The sequence below is a fragment of the Chlorocebus sabaeus genome, chromosome 14 (genome assembly GCF_047675955.1).
Source record: "Chlorocebus sabaeus isolate Y175 chromosome 14, mChlSab1.0.hap1, whole genome shotgun sequence".
Lineage (NCBI taxonomy): Eukaryota > Metazoa > Chordata > Mammalia > Primates > Cercopithecidae > Chlorocebus > Chlorocebus sabaeus.
The window spans coordinates 70040974-70057980 of NC_132917.1; the positions used below are offsets into that span (position 1 = coordinate 70040974).

At 41.9% G+C, this 17007-nt stretch overlaps 1 protein-coding gene and 1 long non-coding RNA gene across 15 annotated transcripts in view; both read right to left on the reverse strand.

Annotated features, from left to right (window-relative positions):
* Window positions 1-8240: 8240 nt before the first annotated feature.
* The window catches only part of TIA1 (TIA1 cytotoxic granule associated RNA binding protein), a 36800-nt gene continuing 28033 nt past the window's right edge, over window positions 8241-17007 (reverse strand). For 11 of the 14 annotated variants that reach the window (XM_038007059.2, XM_038007057.2, XM_073023056.1 and 8 more), the window contains 6 exons: window positions 15515-15623; window positions 15033-15128; window positions 14844-14928; window positions 14004-14127; window positions 13002-13147; window positions 8241-10883 (listed from right to left, as the gene is read on the reverse strand). In XM_038007059.2, coding sequence (XP_037862987.1) covers window positions 10757-10883; window positions 13002-13147; window positions 14004-14127; window positions 14844-14928; window positions 15033-15128; window positions 15515-15623 — 687 coding nt within the window. In that variant the 3' untranslated portion in view covers window positions 8241-10756. The remainder of the gene's footprint in view (window positions 10884-13001; window positions 13148-14003; window positions 14128-14843; window positions 14929-15032; window positions 15129-15514; window positions 15624-17007) is intronic. The other 3 variants (XM_038007058.2, XM_038007061.2, XM_007970330.3) reach the window with 1 other exon arrangement.
* LOC140713340 (uncharacterized) lies at window positions 13371-13997 on the reverse strand. Its single transcript, XR_012095358.1, has 2 exons — window positions 13758-13997; window positions 13371-13599 (listed from the first exon to the last, which is right to left on the reverse strand). It is a non-coding gene; the product is annotated as an uncharacterized lncRNA (long non-coding RNA).

A 17007-nucleotide genomic window follows, 5' to 3' on the forward strand; every position in this document is an offset into this window, starting at 1 on the left:
CAGCTCACCCCTCCCTCCGTCAGTGGTTGCAGGTGAGTAGGCACTTGGCACACGGGAAAGGTGACCGCATCCTGATTGAATGGCTGATGGCAGCCATATGGACAGGGTGGAACGATGCCAGAGAAATATCAAAAACTGTGAGTAAATGGCAATCACATGCAGAGCTGGTGGAGGGAATTCGGAAGATGGGTATGTGGCAAGCTATGTTTGATTTTCATACCCAAGGGCCAGATGATGAATGCTTTACCTCCCACATGAGGGACCTTGTGTTGGGCTCTGCATCCCCGAGTGGTTTTAGCTCTCTGGCTGTTGTCCTTCTCTGTACATGGGGCATAAAGTGACCACCATACCTAAGGTGATACTGCCATGGCAGCTCTTGGGGAAGCAGAAAGCCAGCAGTGTGAGCAGGGAGTCTGTGCCACAAAGAAGGGGAAGGTATCCCTCCCATAGGGAGCCACCCCACAGGACAAAAAGTGGCCCCAGCGGGTGACCCCGAGGCAGATGTGAATTGATCTGTTATTGGCTGGGGTTGCCTGAGACAAAATTGACAGGCAACCCAATGAAGTGCTGTTAACTTTGTGGAAGCAATTGTCCCTGGAGCAGCAATTCTGGAAAATGCCCAAGAGGGGGCAGGATGATGCTGCTCGACCCAGTCCTGCCGGACACTCCAGCTCAAAGATTACTTGCAGATGGATGGAGGAATAAAGCTTTTTGTGTTTGATTAGGGAACTGGCCAAGGTGCCCGGCTTGGCAGGACACCAGAGATTGGAGGCCACATGTGGAATTGGCAATCCACTGGTACCCCACCAATGTACGGAAGGTGTTGGTGCTGGTAGATACTGGCGCAAATTGTAGCCTCATCTATGGGAACCGGGATAAGTGTTTAGGCAAAGCTGCATACATAGGTGGTTACGGAGGCCAGTCAGTGAAAATAAAACCTGTATCTTTGCACCTTGGCATTGGCTGCTTGGCTCCCTGTTTATACACTGTGTATATGTCTCCCATACTGGAATACACTCTGGGGATGGATATTTTGCACAGTCTTAACTTACACACCACAGCCAGAGAATTCAGACTCCGAGTACATGTAGGAAAGCCAGTACTATTGGGACATACGCATCACCTGCCCAGGTTCTGCCACAACCCGGACAGGTTACCTCCACTTGTCAATACTGCTTGCCAGGGGGGCATACGGAGATAAACGAGACTATTAAGAAGCTAGAGGAGGGCCAGGCGTGGTGGTTCATGCCTGTAATCCCAGCACTTTGGGAGGCCAAGGCGGGCGGATCACGAGGTCAGGAGATTGAGACCATCCTGGCTAACACGGTGCAACCCCGTCTCTACTAAAAATACAAAAAATTAGCCGGGCGTGGTGGCAGGCGCCTGCAGTCCCAGTTACTCGGGAGCCTGAGGCAGGAGAATAGCGTGAACCCAGGAGGCGGAGCTTGCAGTGAGCCGAGATCGCGCCACTGTACTCCAGCCTGGGCGACAGAGCCAGACTCCGTATCAAAAAAAAAAAAAAAAAAAAAAACTAGAGGAGGTGCAGATAGTGCATGGCACCCACAGCCCCTACAATTCTCTGGTATGGCCAGTCAGAAGGCCTGTTGGGACATGGCAGATGACAGTGGTCTATCAAGAACTAAATAAAGTAACAACCCCTTTACATGCAGCTGTCCTGTCAATCACGGATTTGACAGACCACCTGACAATGGAATTGGGACAATACCATTATGCAGTGGACTTGGCTAATGCATTCTTTTCAAATGATATTGCTCCAGAGAGCCAGGAACAGTTTGGTTTCACGTGGGAAGGGCAACAATGGACTTTCACAGTGTTGCCACAGGGCTATGTGCGTAGTTCTACCATGTGTCATGGTCTCATTGCTATGGATTTAGCCACCTGGAAATGTCCAAAGGGGATCCACCTACCCCATTACATTGATATTATGTTAACCTCTGATTCTCTTGCAGATTTAGAAGTGGTGGTGCCCCTCTTGCAACATTTGGCAGCATGAGGTTGGGCTGTCAATGAATCCAAGGTCCAAGGACCTGGACTGTCTGCCAAATTCTTGGGAGTTATCTGGTCGGGTAAGACAAAAGCCATACCAGAGGTCATCATAGACAGAGTTCAGGCATATCCCAGCCCACTATGGTGAGGCAGCTGCAGACCTTTGTGGGCCTCCTGGGGTATTGGCGGGCATTCATGCCCCATTTGGCTCAAATGACAAAACTGTTGTACTGGTCGATGTAAAAGGGGGCTACCTGGGATTGAGATGATAAGGCTAAGACAGCCCTTCTGGCAGCCATGGGGGCTATTCAATGAGAACAGACCCTACAAGTGATTGACTAGGGGTGCCATTTAAACTTCCTGCCTTGGCCTTCTAAAGTATGGGAGTTACAGGCTTGAGCCACTGCACCTGGCTGATGTTGAGAATCTAAGGCTAATATTAATTTCAATCCTTTTCTGTTTGGTAACTTTTAGAATATTGTCTGGTGTCCTAAAATTTCATGGTGGTATAACTTTGTATGGGTCTTTTTATTATTGTGCTAACTCAGTAATAGCCATTTTCCAGTCTTGAAGCTCATCATTTTCTTATATTTTAAAATAAACTCTAGGCCGGGTATGGTGGCTCATGCCTGTAATCCCAGCACTTTGGGAGGCCGAGGCGGGCGGATCACGAGGTCAGGAGATCGAGACCATCCTGGCTAACACAGTGAAACCCTGTCTGTACTAAAAATACGAAAAAAAAAAAAAAATCAGCTGGGCGTGGTGGCAGGCACCTGTAGTCCCAGCTACTCGGGAGGCTGAGGCAGGGGAATGGCGTGAACCCGAGGGGCGGAGCTTGCAGTGAACCGAGATTGTGCCACTTACACTCCAGCCTGGGCGACAGAGCAAGACTGTGTCTCAAAAATAAATAAATAAATAAAAATAAAATAAAATAAAATAAATTCTAGGCCAGGAATGGTGACTCACACTTGTAATCCAGGCCCTTTGGGAAGCCAAGGCAGGCAAATCACCTGAAGTCAAGAGTTCTAGACCAGCCTGGCCAACGTGGTGAAAACCAGTCTCTATGAAAAATACAAAAATTAGTAGGGCGTGGTGGCAGGCACCTGTAGTCCCAACTACTCAGGAGGCTGAGGCAGGAGAATTGCTTGAACCCAGGAGGCGGAGGGTGCAGTGAACCGATATCGCGCCACTGCACTCCAGCCTGGGCAACAGAGCAAGAGCAAGACTCTGTCTCAAAAAAATAAATTCTACCCACTCTATTTTCTCAGTTCTCTTCCTGGGATTCCTGTTGGTTGCTTATTAAACCTCCTGTATTGAGCCAACTTTATTTTTTCCCTTCACTTTTAATTTCTATTCTAAAACTCTTCCTTGTCTTTTAATATTCTCACTGAATGCATTCATATTTTAAATTTCTTTTTCTGGTATTTTACTACTATCCTGCTCTAATTGTTTTTTGTTTGTTTGTTTTTTGAGGCTGGAGCGCAGTAGCACAATTTTAGCTCACTGCAACCTCCGCCTCCTGGGTTCAAGTGATTCTCATGCCTCAGCCTCCTGAATAGCTGCGATTACAGGCACATGCCACCACAGCTGGCTAATTTTTGTATTTTTAGTAGAGACAGGATTTCCCCATGTTGGCCAGGCTGGTCTTGGACTCCTGGCCTCAAGTGGGTGATCCACCCGCCTCAGCCTCCCAAAGTGCTGAGATAACAGGAGTGAGCCACAGTGCCCTGCCATTATTTTATTTATTTGAGACAGAGCCTCACTCTGTTGCCCAGGTTAGAATGCACTGGGATGATCTCTGCTCTCGGCACCCTCAGCCTCCTGAGTTAAAGTGATTCTTGTGCCTCAGCCTCTGAGTAGCTAGGATTACAGGAACGTGCCACCATGCCTAGATAATTTTTGTATTTTTAGTAGAAATGGAGTTTCGCCATGTTGACCAGGTTAGTCTCGAACTTCTGACCTCAGGTGATCTACCCACCTCGCTCTCCCAAAATGCTGGGATTACAGGTGTGAGCCACTGCACCCAGGCCCTAATTTTATTTTTTGTAGACATGAAGTCTTGCTATGTTGCCCAGAATGGTCTCAAACTCCTGGGCTCAAGCAATCCTCCCACCTTGGCCTCCCAAATTGTTGGGATTACAGGACCGAGTCACTGTGTCTTGCCTTCTAATTTCTTTTTGTTTGTTGGTTTGTTTTTTGAGACAGTCTCGCTCTGTCTTCCAGACTGGAGTGCAGTGGCATAGTCTTGGCTCACTGCAACCACTGCCTCCTAGGTTCAAGTGATTCTCCTGCCTCAGCCTCTTGAGTAGCTACAATTACAGACTTGTGCCACCACGCACAGCAAATTTTGTATTTTGTTTGTTTGAGATGGAGTTTCGCTCTTGTTGCCTAGGCTGGAATGCAGTGGTGCGATCTTGGCTCCCTGCAACCTCCACCTCCTAGGTTCAAGTGATTCTCCTGCCTCAGCCTCCTGAGTAGCTGGGATTACAGACATATGCCACCATGCTTGGCTAATTCTTTTTTTTTTTTTTTGAGACGAAATCTCGCTCTGTCGCCCAGGCTGGAGTGCAGTGGCGGGATCACGGCTTACTGCAATCTCCTTCTCTTGGATTCATGCCATTCTCCTGCCTCAGCCTCCCAAGTAGCTGGGACTACAGGCGCCCGCCACCATGCCTGGCTAATATTTTACATTTTTAGTAGAGACAGGGTTTCACTGTGTTAGCCAGGATGGTCTCAATCTCCTGACCTTGTGATCTGCCCACCTCAATTTTGTATTTTTAGTAGAGATGGGATTTCACCATGTTGGCCAGGCTGGTCTCAAACTCCTGACCTCAGGTGACCCGCCCACCTTGGCCTCCCAAAGTGCTAGGATTACAGGCGTGAGCCACTGTGCCCCACCTAGTTTTGTATTTTTAGTAGAGATGGGGTTTCACCATGTTGGCCAGGTTGGTCTTGAACTCCTGACCTCAGGTGATCCGCCTGCCTCAGCCACCCAAAGTGCTGCGATCACATGCGTGAATCACCGAGCCCAGCCGTAATTTCTTGAGTACAGCATCTTCTCTTATCTGGGGATATTCCAGTTCCTGGAAATTTTCTGATTGAGAGTTGTTTTATGTTTGGAGCTACCTTTCACAATCAAAGTTTTCCTCAAATTTCTAGTGGTACTTTCCCATCCCTATGTAAAAGTGAAGCACTAAAAACCTGTCTGGAAGATTTGTGCACATTGGCAGGCCATTGACTGGCTGTAGAGGGAATGGTGGCCAGTTGGCGTTTTTGGTGGGTGCTTTTAAATGTCAGTAACTGTTGTCTCTCAAGAGTCACTTAGTTTTACCACAGAAGGATCCTCCAACATCCTGCCTGGTGGGCATGTCTGGCTTTTGGCATTCTAGAGCTCAACAAGGATGAATAGCAAAGGATCTCATTTATCCAGTATACAAAATTGTGCTTAATCTCTATTTTCTGAACACCATCACCTAGTAAAGAAGTTTGTTTTTTCCTTTTTAAAGTTGAATTTACTCTCTCAGTAACTTCACCCTCCAACTTTAGGAGCCATAGTGTAATTATTACTGGTCAATCTTGGGAATATCTCATCTCTGAAGCTAGTGCTGCAAACAGCCATTTGACTGAGCAGACATTTCAAATAACTGTAAGACACTTAAGAAATGCTACCATTGGCCGGGCGCGGTGGCTCAAGCCTGTAATCCCAGCAGTTTGGGAGGCCGAGACGGGCGGATCACGTGGATCACGAGGTCACAAGATCAAGACCATCCTGGCTAACACGGTGAAACCCCATCTCTACTAAAAAATACAAAAAACTAGCCAGGCGAGGTGGCGGGCGCCTGTGGTCCCAGCTACTCGGGGGGCTGAGGCAGGAGAATGGCATGAACCCTGAAGGCAGAGGCGGAGCTTGCAGTGAGCTGAGGTCCGGCCACTGCACTCCAGCCTCGGCGACAGAGCAAGACTCTGTCTCAAGAAAAAAAAAAAAAAAAAAAAAAAAAAAAGAAATGCTACCATTGACTGGGCGCTGTGGCTCACTCCTATAATCCCAGCACTTTAGGAGGCTGAGGCAGGGGGATCACCTGAGGTCAGGAGTTTGAGACCAGCCTATCCAACATGGCAAAACCCTATCTCTACTAAAAATACAAAAATTCAGCTGGGTGAGGTGGCACATACCTGTAGTCCTAGCTACTCAGGAGGCTGAGGCAAGACAATCACTTGAACCCAGGAGGCAGAGGCTGCAGTGAGCTGAGATTGTGCGACCACACTCCAGCCTGGGCGACAGAGAAATACTTCATCTCCAAAAAAAAAAAAAAAGGGTTTTTATACAAGAAAAATAAAGTGAATTAATCCTGTTTTTTTTTGTTTTTTGTTTTTTGTTTTTTTTTTTAAAAGCTGGGCACGGTGGCTCACACCTGTATTCCCAGCACTTTGGGAGGTCAAGGCAGGTGGATCACCTGAGGTCAGGAGTTCAAGACCAGCCAGGCCAATATGGTGAAACCCCGTCTCTGCTAAAATTACAAAAATTAACCAGGCATGGTGGCAGGCGCCTGTAATCCCAGCTACTCGGGAGGCTGAGGCAAGATAATGTCTTGAACCCAGGAGGTGGAGGTTGCAGTGAGCCGAGATTGCGCCATTGCACTCCAGCCTAGGGGACGAGAGTGAGACGTCATCTCAAAAAAAAAAAAAAAAAAAAAAAGAGTTAAAAAAATCTCGCTACTATTGACACCTTTTGTTTTCCTGTTTGGCTAATACCTTAATTCATATTCTTATTCATATGAATTAATTCATACGAATTAAGGTCTCCAAATGAAGGTAGAAAAACCTATTCAATTGAGACACACACATTTTATTTTATTTTTTTTGAGACGGAGTCTCGCTTTGTCGCCCAAACTGGCGTGCAGTGGCCAGATCTCAGCTCACTGCAAGCTCCGCCTTTCAGTTTCACGCCATTCTCCTGCCTCAGCCTCCTGAGTAGCTGGGACTACAGGCGCCCGCCACCTCGCCCGGCTAGTTTTTTGTATTTTTTAGTAGAGACGGGGTTTCACCGGGTTAGCCAGGATGGTCTCGATCTCCTGACCTTGTGATCCGCCTGTCTCAGCCTCCCAAAGTGCTGGGATTACAGGCTTGAGCCACCGCGCCCGGCCGAGACACACACATTTTATTAAGGCTCTTAAATTGAAACTCATCATTTTGGATGTACATTCAAATTCTAAACACAACAGTCACAATGCAGTGACTGTAATAAAATATAATAACCTCCTATAAAGAAACGATTGGGGACTATCATTTTTGTGATTTAATAACACAGTGAAAATCCAGGAAGAATGAATTGAGTTCCTTCTAGGAGTTGTTTATCCCTATTCATGCTTAAGATTAATGATTTCGCTGGGCGCAGTGGCTCCGGCCTGTAATCCCAGCACTTTGGGAGGCTGAGATGGGCGGATCACGAGGTCAGGAGATTGAGACCATCCTGGCTAACACAGTGAAACCCCGTCTCTACCGAAAATGCAAAAAATTAGCTGGGCGTGGTGGTGGACGCCTGTAATCCCAGGTACTCCAGAGGCTGAGGCAGGAGAACGGTGTGAACCTGGGAGGCGGGGCTTGCAGTGAGCCAACATGGCACCACTGCACTCCAGCCTGGGCAACAAAGTGAGACTCCATCTCAAAAAAAAAAACAAAAAACCAAAAAAAAAAAAAAAAAAGATTTCGTGAAATAAAGAACATTATTTAAGAGAGAAAAAAAGATTTTTGTTTTTTTTTAAAAGAAATCATCACTCTCATTTGAAAGGTTTGCTTTCTTATTTCCTATAAGTACATTTTGTTTTTCTAATTCAACTGTAACCTCAGGACCACTGTACAGCACTTAGTAAACCTGTCTTTGTACATGGACTCTAGTTCTTACCAACTGCCTTCTCAAATGGAATAGAACTATAACACACAAATAAAAGGAAGATGAGCAAGCACAAGGACAAACAGGAGGAAAATAAAGACTAGAATGGGAATCTCATTTTCAACAAGTATCAGCAAGGAAAATGAGACCCTGGTTTCATAATTAATTAAATCTGCAGAATGTCAATTCCGTTTGGTGTTAAACAGTAACCCAATGTAAACCACTGATTCTGGAATAAGATTTAAAAAAAATTAACAAATACCTGAGTGAATATAACAATATGGCTAGACCAAAATGAAAAAAAATCTCACACACAATAATCACTGCAAGAAAATCCCACAGGTTATAGAAAACATAAAGGAACTTTAATATCCAAACATTCAGGGTAAAGAATACTGGATTAATGACCCATTAAGTGTGAATCACTTCAGGTTCTTTACAGTACCAGAAAGTAAAATCTAAATTTTGCATATTGCAGAGAATGAAACCATTTAAAAAACTTTTAATTTCCTTACCTGATACTAATACCAGTATGATTTTTAGACTGAAAAACTAAGAGTAAGATTTAAACCAAAGATAGATAGGTGTTCCTGAAATGTGAATTTGTTCAGTAGTAACCTTTTCATCGCGAGTACTGATACCACTTTCTTCTCAAAAAGTAGTCAATGTACATTTTAAGATTTGTGCAATAAGCCAATATGCTGGCTAATAAAAACTGTTGTTACTGGAGATAGTCAAAATGAAAGAAAACTATTTAAATTATTTATGCCCAAATAATTTACCCTGCAGTCCATGAGATGTACAGGAAATAATTTTTTTTAATAAGAGAAAAATGAGGGTCCTAAAATAGAAACATAAGCCAGAAGAAATCTAAAAATAGCTTCCTGATATTTTATTTTTTTAAATATTTCATTTAAGCTGCTTTTGGTTGCATGCCCTGATCTGTAGAAGTTAATAAGGAAATAAAATTTCCAAGTATTTAAAAAATTTACTCATCTTCCATAAAGCGACTTTTAATGTATCAACACTTAAAAATACACAGTGACACAGTGACTTAATGAAATAGCACAACTGCATAGAATTGAGCTCCAGAGAATTACACACTTGAGCTATCTTTCCTGGACTCTGGTTTACAAGGGTATTGGCTTAGAGACCAGCTTGGAGTCATTTGCCCCTACCTGGAAAATGCAGGCCAGGAAACTTAAGATTTTGCAGGCCTTTTCTGTTTCTAGGTAAAATGCAGGGAGCTCTCTGAAGGTCTTGAAAACCACTGACCATTCAAATATATATACTGGGACCTTTCCTCTCTGAGTCAAGGAAGAAGGAGGTTTGTGACCTTCACCAAAAACAAAATGAAACTTCCCACACAAGTTTTCTAAGAGACTCTGAAATACAATAGAAATTTCAAAACTAGAACAATGCCATCAAAGATTAAACCTCTTAATGCTTGGAGCCACTCCAAAATAATAAAATTGGGAACTCCAGGAAAACAGGTACCAAAAGAATCAAAATAATGATTGCACTGAGGATTCTTATTTGAAGGCTGTTTAAAGAGGTAGGATTTTAAGTTTTTTTTTTTTGTTTATCTTTTGGCCTCTGAACATTTAAAAAATGCTTTGCCCAGCTGGTCCTTCAGGCAAAATTTGGAGGTCACAATGAACTCCAAGCCTGACACATAGATATTCTACAGTTTCACAGCTATCATTTGTACATGTTAAGTTGATTCACTCTTTTTGAGCAAATCTACCTATAAAACAGCAAATATATTCCTTTACATACAACTTTGTGTCTCAAAATTCTTGAAAAACAAGAGCAGATGACTTTGTATTCAAAGACTACCAAAGTATGTATTTGATGTTTACATGCAAACAACTTAAAACCTTATAAATTTCATGTAAACTCTGCATGATACCTTGAAGGAAATGACATACAAAGTTTGCTAACTGTGCAAAATATTAAATTGCTAAAACATTTTACATAATAATACATGTAAATGTTGAAGTTGACACATGAAATTAACATGACATAAGAACTTATCACATTTCAGATATTTTCTTTAGTAACAAGTTTTTGTTTTTATAGTTCCTGGTACACAGCAAAGTTTATCACAGAAGATAAAAATTCTTTTAAACAAATCCAACAGGGAATTCTTGAGGCACCTTCTCATATAAAACACAAGATGAATGCAATTATCAATCCATCTGAGAAAAGTTTTCAATTTAAATGAACATCATTTTTTCCATTTAAGTATATTTTACAGAAGTTTAATAAGGCAAGACAAATTTGTGAAAAAAGATGTAGATACAAAAATGACATAAACTAATAATTTATATTAAAAAACCACAAAGGGATAACAGTGGAGATGGGACAGCTCAAACAATGCCTTTTTTTTTTTTAACCTAAAACAGAATTGTGCACAAGCTGAAGATGACAGAGAACTTCTGGACTCTGCACAGTTTTTTTTTTTTAACATCTTTATATTACATGTTTTAAATCATATCAGGAATGCAAACTATAACTGCACACTACTTTAGTGGAAAAAAGTTCAATATTGTGCAATTTTCTGCCTCTTAATAGTTAAAAAGTGGCAGCAATCCCTGCATTTGTGTTTGAAACAAGGATCTGAGAAACTTTATCAAAAAAGGTAATGAAGGCAAAAATTGGCAGACATCCAGCATCTTGTTTCTTTTTAAAACAATGTGGATGATAAGTAATTTCATGATTAAAAATGAATCTTTTAAATAAATACATTGTATCTGACATTTGCACTGACTGATTTGATAAATCTTTAAGTAAACAACGGCTTTACTACACTCCCTGTAGCCTCAAGCCACTGGCTTTAGATTCTGGAGTCCTTTTTCACTGGGTTTCATACCCTGCCACTCGATACCCAGAAGGCTGACTGGGCAACATGCTGCCATTTTGCCCTTGAGGCGGTTGCACTCCATAATTTGGTCCCATCCATGGTGCAGAAGACTGTGTCTGACTGGTGGAGAATGTGAAAGAAGCAGAGGGGAGAGGAAATCCACTGATTAAAATAAAGTATTGGCAAGAACAAATAACAAATATGGGAAATGGGAAACATACTTTTTCTTAAACCCAAATAGAATAACTTACGCCAGGGAAAACGAAAGCTTTTACTAAAGTTTTTTTTCTCTTAAAAACAAGCATCCCTGTATGTTTTTTTGGACAGTTTGCTTTTGTTAGAAATTAAAGCTGGCCGGGCGCGGTGGCTCAAGCCTGTAATCCCAGCACTTTGGGAGGCCGAGACGGGCGGATCACGAGGTACACGGTGAAACCCCGTCTCTACTAACAAAATACAAAAAACTAGCCGGGTGAGGTGGCGGGCGCCTGTAGTCCCAGCTACTCGGGAGGCTGAGGCAGGAGAATGGCGTGAACTCGGGAGGCGGAGCTTGCAGTGAGCTGAGATCCGGCCACTGCACTCCAGCCCGGGCGACAGAGCGAGACTCTGTCTCAAAAAAAAAAAAAAAAAAAAAAAGAAATTAAAGCTAAGAGCCAGGCACGGTGGCTCAAGCCTGTAATCCCAGCACTTTGGGAGGCCGAGACGGGCGGATCACGAGGTCAGGAGATCGAGACCATCCTGGCTAACACGGTGAAACCCCGTCTCTACTAAAAAGTACAAAAAACTAGCTGGGCGAGGTGGCGGGCGCCTGTAGTCCCAGCTACTCCGGAGGCTGAGGCAGGAGAATGGCGTAAACCCGGGAGGCGGAGCTTGCAGTGAGCTGAGATCCGGCCACTGTACTCCAGCCTGGGCGACAGAGCCAGACTCCATCTCAAAAAAAAAAAAAAAAAAAAAAAAAAAAGAAATTAAAGCTAAGAAAATACCCTGAAGTTATCAACATTCATCTCCCCTGAACACAGAAAAACTTAACCCCATTCTCGGAAAAGAAAACTGTCCATCTCATCTCTGTATCTTGGTTAAACATATTTGCTGAGGAAGCCACTACCTGAGTCAGGTAGGTTCCCCACAATGAAAAAAGAACTAACATTATACTACTCAAAGAAGAAATCAAAACAATTATTAACAAATATAAGCTCATAAAAATTCATAACATTGCAAGATTTTTTCTTTTTTTTTCTTTTTTGAAACAGGTTTTCATTCTGTCACCCAGGCTGGAGTACAGTGATATGATCTCAGCTCACTGCAACCTACATCTCCCCAGGCTCAAGCGATTCTCCCACCTCAGTCTCCTGAACAGCTGGGATTATAGGCACGTACCACCATGCCTGGCTAATTTTTTTTTGTACTTTTTGTAGAGATGAGATTTCGCCATGTTGCCCAGGCTGATCTTAAACTCCTGGACTCAAGTGATCCACCTGCCCTGGCCTTCCAAAGTGCTAGGATTACAGGCATGAGCCACCGTGCCCAACCACAAAATTCCCACCACAAAATTCTTTTTTTTTGGAGACAGAGTCTTGCTCTGTTGCCCAGGCTGGAGTGCAGTGGCATGGTCTCAGCTCACTGCAACCTCCACCTCCCAGGTTGAAGTGATTCTCCTGCCTCAGCCTCCCAAATAGCTGGAACCTATTAGTAGTGTGCACCACTACACCTGGCTAATTTTTGAATTTTTAGCAGAGGTGGGGTTTCACCATACTGGCCAGGCTGGTCTCAAACTCCTAGCCTCAAGTGATCTGCCTACTTCAGCCTCCCAAAATGCTGGGATTGCAGGCATGAACCACCACGCCCGGCCCACTACATTCCTTTTTAACCTCCCAAGTATTTTTATTTTCAGTGTGTTTTTCAGAAATGTAAGTAAAATAATGTAATTTAGGGTGTATAAGGAAGCTTGCAATATAACAATGCATGAAAAAACCCTTTGCACAGAAAAAAGCATAATGAATACAACAACTAGCATCAAAGTCAGTGTATATAAGAATGACTAAGTTACCATTAGTCATGTGAAAACCTTAACAACTATTAAGCTCTTATTTTCTTACTAAAAAACAATTAAGTTCTTTGAAGGCTATAGTTACGCTTTATATAAGAGGCCCTATTATCCACTAATCCTTAAAATTTCTTCCTACTTAAAATATTTTTAGACATTTTCAAAGGTTAGTAAAGGAAGAGATCAGATATGCTTACTTAAATCCTTGCTGGTTCCATGCCTGGCCATACATTCCATATGCAGGAACTTGCCAACCATTAGGCATATACTGGCCAATTTGTTGTGCATTTCCATACCACTGACCCCACTGGCCATAAGGTTGTGGATATCCAATTTGATTCTGCTATTAAATAAAATTTAGTATTACTTGAAGTTAACTGTAAATATACAATCTTAATATGTTGATACCACAAATTCTTAGCAAAAACACACAGGGCCATCATTACAATTAAAATGACAGGATAAACAAGAGTTGACGGCTAAAAAACAAAACAAAACAAAACAAACTTAGGTTATACTGCTGTAACTCTACATGATACTCTGAATGGCATAGTTTTTGGAAGGCATCAGTTGATACCCTAGTAATAAATGTTAAACATAGTAGAATGTTTAAGTGTTTGGTATACTATCCACGATTGTTTCCTTTAGATAGGGAAGATGTGATTAGTTATTTCTATATTCAGCTTACTTAAGAAACTTATATAGTTTAGGATTTGCTTACTCCCATCTCTGTGCTCCATTTACAGTTTCCTCATAGAAATCTTTGTGGAATGAAGTCTGAACCACTAAAGCTGCCTGGAAAAAAAAAAAAGGCAGCAAAATCTGGAAGAAAAATGCCAAGGCCCTAACTATATTTACAGCTTTATTTTTGTTTCAGTTGAGTCAAGCATGCTTGTGAGTTCTCCAAATAGTATGTGAATAAATCTACCAAGTATTAAAAAAAGATTTAATACCCTTTTAGGTTTCTCGGAGCATTTTAAAATCCACTGTATGAGCATGAGTCAACTGAGGCGGTCACATTCATCATGTCACCACTGCAATCCATGAAACACCATTCTGGAACTATAATACATGTAGGAAGAGCCCTTATATACTATCATTTTAGCTAGAAACTTATTAACAAGGATTAGCAACAATCTTCACTTTAAAATAACATTATTAGCCCAACAATTACTTCTCAAAGTTAAGAACCCTCTCACCTGTTGCACGGGATTTATCATATCAAGAGTTTCTTTGCCCCAATAGCATTTCACAACATGACCTTCAATGGTAGTACCATTAACAGAAACAATTGCATGTGCTGCACTTTCATGGGAATTGAACCTATTGAAAACAATATTAAGAATCACCAATACAAATTCTTTTAAATATTTATGAATAAAACCAATTTTTAAAAATCAAGGTGAGTCTGAGGTAAAAGTTTGCATAACATGGTGTATTTTCTTTGCTATTTTTTTCAAAGATCTTGTAGTTCTGGGGAAATGTGTGTTAATTGAGAATGTGTGTTTCACTGGCCTTGTGTTAGGGAGGGGGCTATAAAATCACAGAGGCAAATATGCTAGATGCTAGAGAAATTTCAATTTTTTTTTTTGAGATGGAGTCTGGCTCTGTTGCCCATGCTGGAGTGCAGTGATTGTTATCTCGGCTCACTGCAACCTCCACCTCCTGGGTTCAAATGATTCTCCTGCCTCAGCCTCCCGAGTAGCTGTGATTACAGGCATGTGCCACCACGCCCGGCTAATTTTTGTATTTTTGTATTTTTAGTAGAGAAGGGGTTTCACTATGTTGGCCGGGCTGGTCTCAAACTCATGACGGTGAGCCACCCGTCTCGGCCTCCCAAAGTGCTGGGAATACAGGCATGAGCCACCGCACCTGGCCGAAATTTCAACTTCTTTATAACCAAGGTAAATTTTTAAGAAAACAAGGTAAATATCCAAAAAATATTTCAGAGGAAAAAGTTTATTTTTTATTTTTATTTATTTTCTGGTTTTCCAGTTACATTACCAAGAAAAAAGTTTTTTTTAAAAAACCATCCCTACCGAACAAATGAATATCCTTTATCTGGAAAGACTCGAATTTCCATTATTTGTCCAAATGGTGAAAAAGTCTGACGCATTAGTTGTTCTGTTAGACAAAAAAACAAAAATCACACTAAGTTATATAAAAATCCTACAAATATTAAGCTTTGCACTTTAAAAATTAATGCCACCCAGGGAAGGCTCCCATACCTGTTAGCCCAGAAGTAACACCTCCACAGTATACAGTACAGTTGCTTGGACTAGATTGATTTACAACCTCATCATATGATAGCTGTTTGGTATTTGCTGGTGAGAGAAAAGGTTTATGTCTTTAATTCATTAAATAAAATGTACAGAAAGAGAAAAGCAATATTCACTACACTACTGTAAAGGTAACATTAACCTTGATCAAAATGCTTATATTATACATATTATACTTCAGTTCAGGATTAAACCTCCCCCACGAATGTCTAAAAAATTACCCAGTATTTTCTACTTAATAGGAGACTTGACATTAGAAATAATATCATTTATAATTACAAAAATGAAAACTAAGTACATTTTTGAACAGTAGTCTTGATTTGCTTCTCATCTATTTCTGCAATAAGTCTCCGGGAACAGCTCTAACATTTAAAATCTAGTGTATTTTTCTCCAAAATTCCACATTTCCTTTTCTTCTCCAATACACCTACACTCATATGTACTCTTTGGAGCGGGAGGCTTTCGGGTTGCCCAGTTAGTTCTGATTTGTCTTCCACCAAGCCACTGGCCACCCATCTGTTGAATGGCGTTTTCAGCATCCTGTTCCGCACATTAGAAACAATAAAGAAGTCACTATTAGTTGATGTTAAACAACTTTTAGCAGTAGAGAAAACTTGGTGCTTTTCACAAATGTTTAAGTGAAAATGCTTTACAAAATACACAATATATGATAGCTTTCCTAAAATGCAGTGGTGTTTTTCATATTTTTAAATTATTTATTTTATTTACTTTTTGAGATGGAGTCTCACTCTCTCACCCAGGCTGATCTTGGCTCACTGCAACCTCTGCCAACTGGGTTCAAGTGATTCTCCTGCCTCAGCCTCCTGAGTAGCTGGGATTACAGGCATCCGCCACTATGCCTGGCTAATTTTTGTATTTGTAGTAGAGATGGGGTTTTGCCATATTGGCCAGGCTGGTCTTGAACTTCTTTTTTTTTTTTTAAAGTCTCGCTCTGTGGCCCAGGCTGGAGGGCAGTGGTGCAATCTCGGCTCGCTGCAAGCTCCGCCTCCCGGGTTCATGCCATTCTCTTGTCTCAGTCTCCCAAGTAGCTGGGACTACAGGCGCCCGCCACCATGCCCAGCTAATTTTTTGTATTTTTAGTAGAGATGGGGTTTCACCGTGTTAGCCAGGATGGTCTCGACCTCGTGATCCTCCCACCTCGGCCTCCCAAAGTGCTGGGATTACAGGAGTGAGCCACTGTGCCCGGCCCTGGTCTCGAACTTCTGATCTCAAGTGATCCGTCCACCTCAGCTTCCCAAAGTGCTAGGATTACAGGCATAAGCCAGCGTGCTCAACCCAATGGTGCTTTTAAATTATTCTTCTCTTATTTGAATATTAAACTGTGGGAACGTTAATCATCTGAAAAGGTCCTGAGTCCAAAAGCCCTAATGAAGTAGATATCATAAAGTTCATGCAACTCAGACTATTATAGAAGAAAATCTTACTTTAAACAATCTAACAAGCTTGTTAACAATATTTGGTTTCTCGTTCATCCAACAAATAAATATTGAACAGTTATGTTCCAGGCACACAGTTAAGAGCTAGGGACACACTGGTAAACAAGCATATATGGTCTCTTACATTCTTTTGTGGGGAACAAATAAAGCAATTACAAATTGTGGTAAGACCTATGACAGAAACAAAAGGTTGAGATATGAGAATATGGGCACAAGGATCTACTACAGACAGGATAAATAAGAAAGGTCTTTCTGAAACGACATTTAAATTGAGCCTGAGAGCAATAGGAGATAGCCAAGTCAAAACAATGGAGAAGAAAGCCCCAGTGGAGAGAGAACTATTGCAAAGTGTGTTAAGGCTCGAGGAGTTTGGTATGTATCTGAAAGAAGCATGTGAAAGACTAGTTTCGTGGAATCTAGTGAGCAAAAAAGAATGTCAGAGAATGAAACTGAAAGATTTTAAGCAA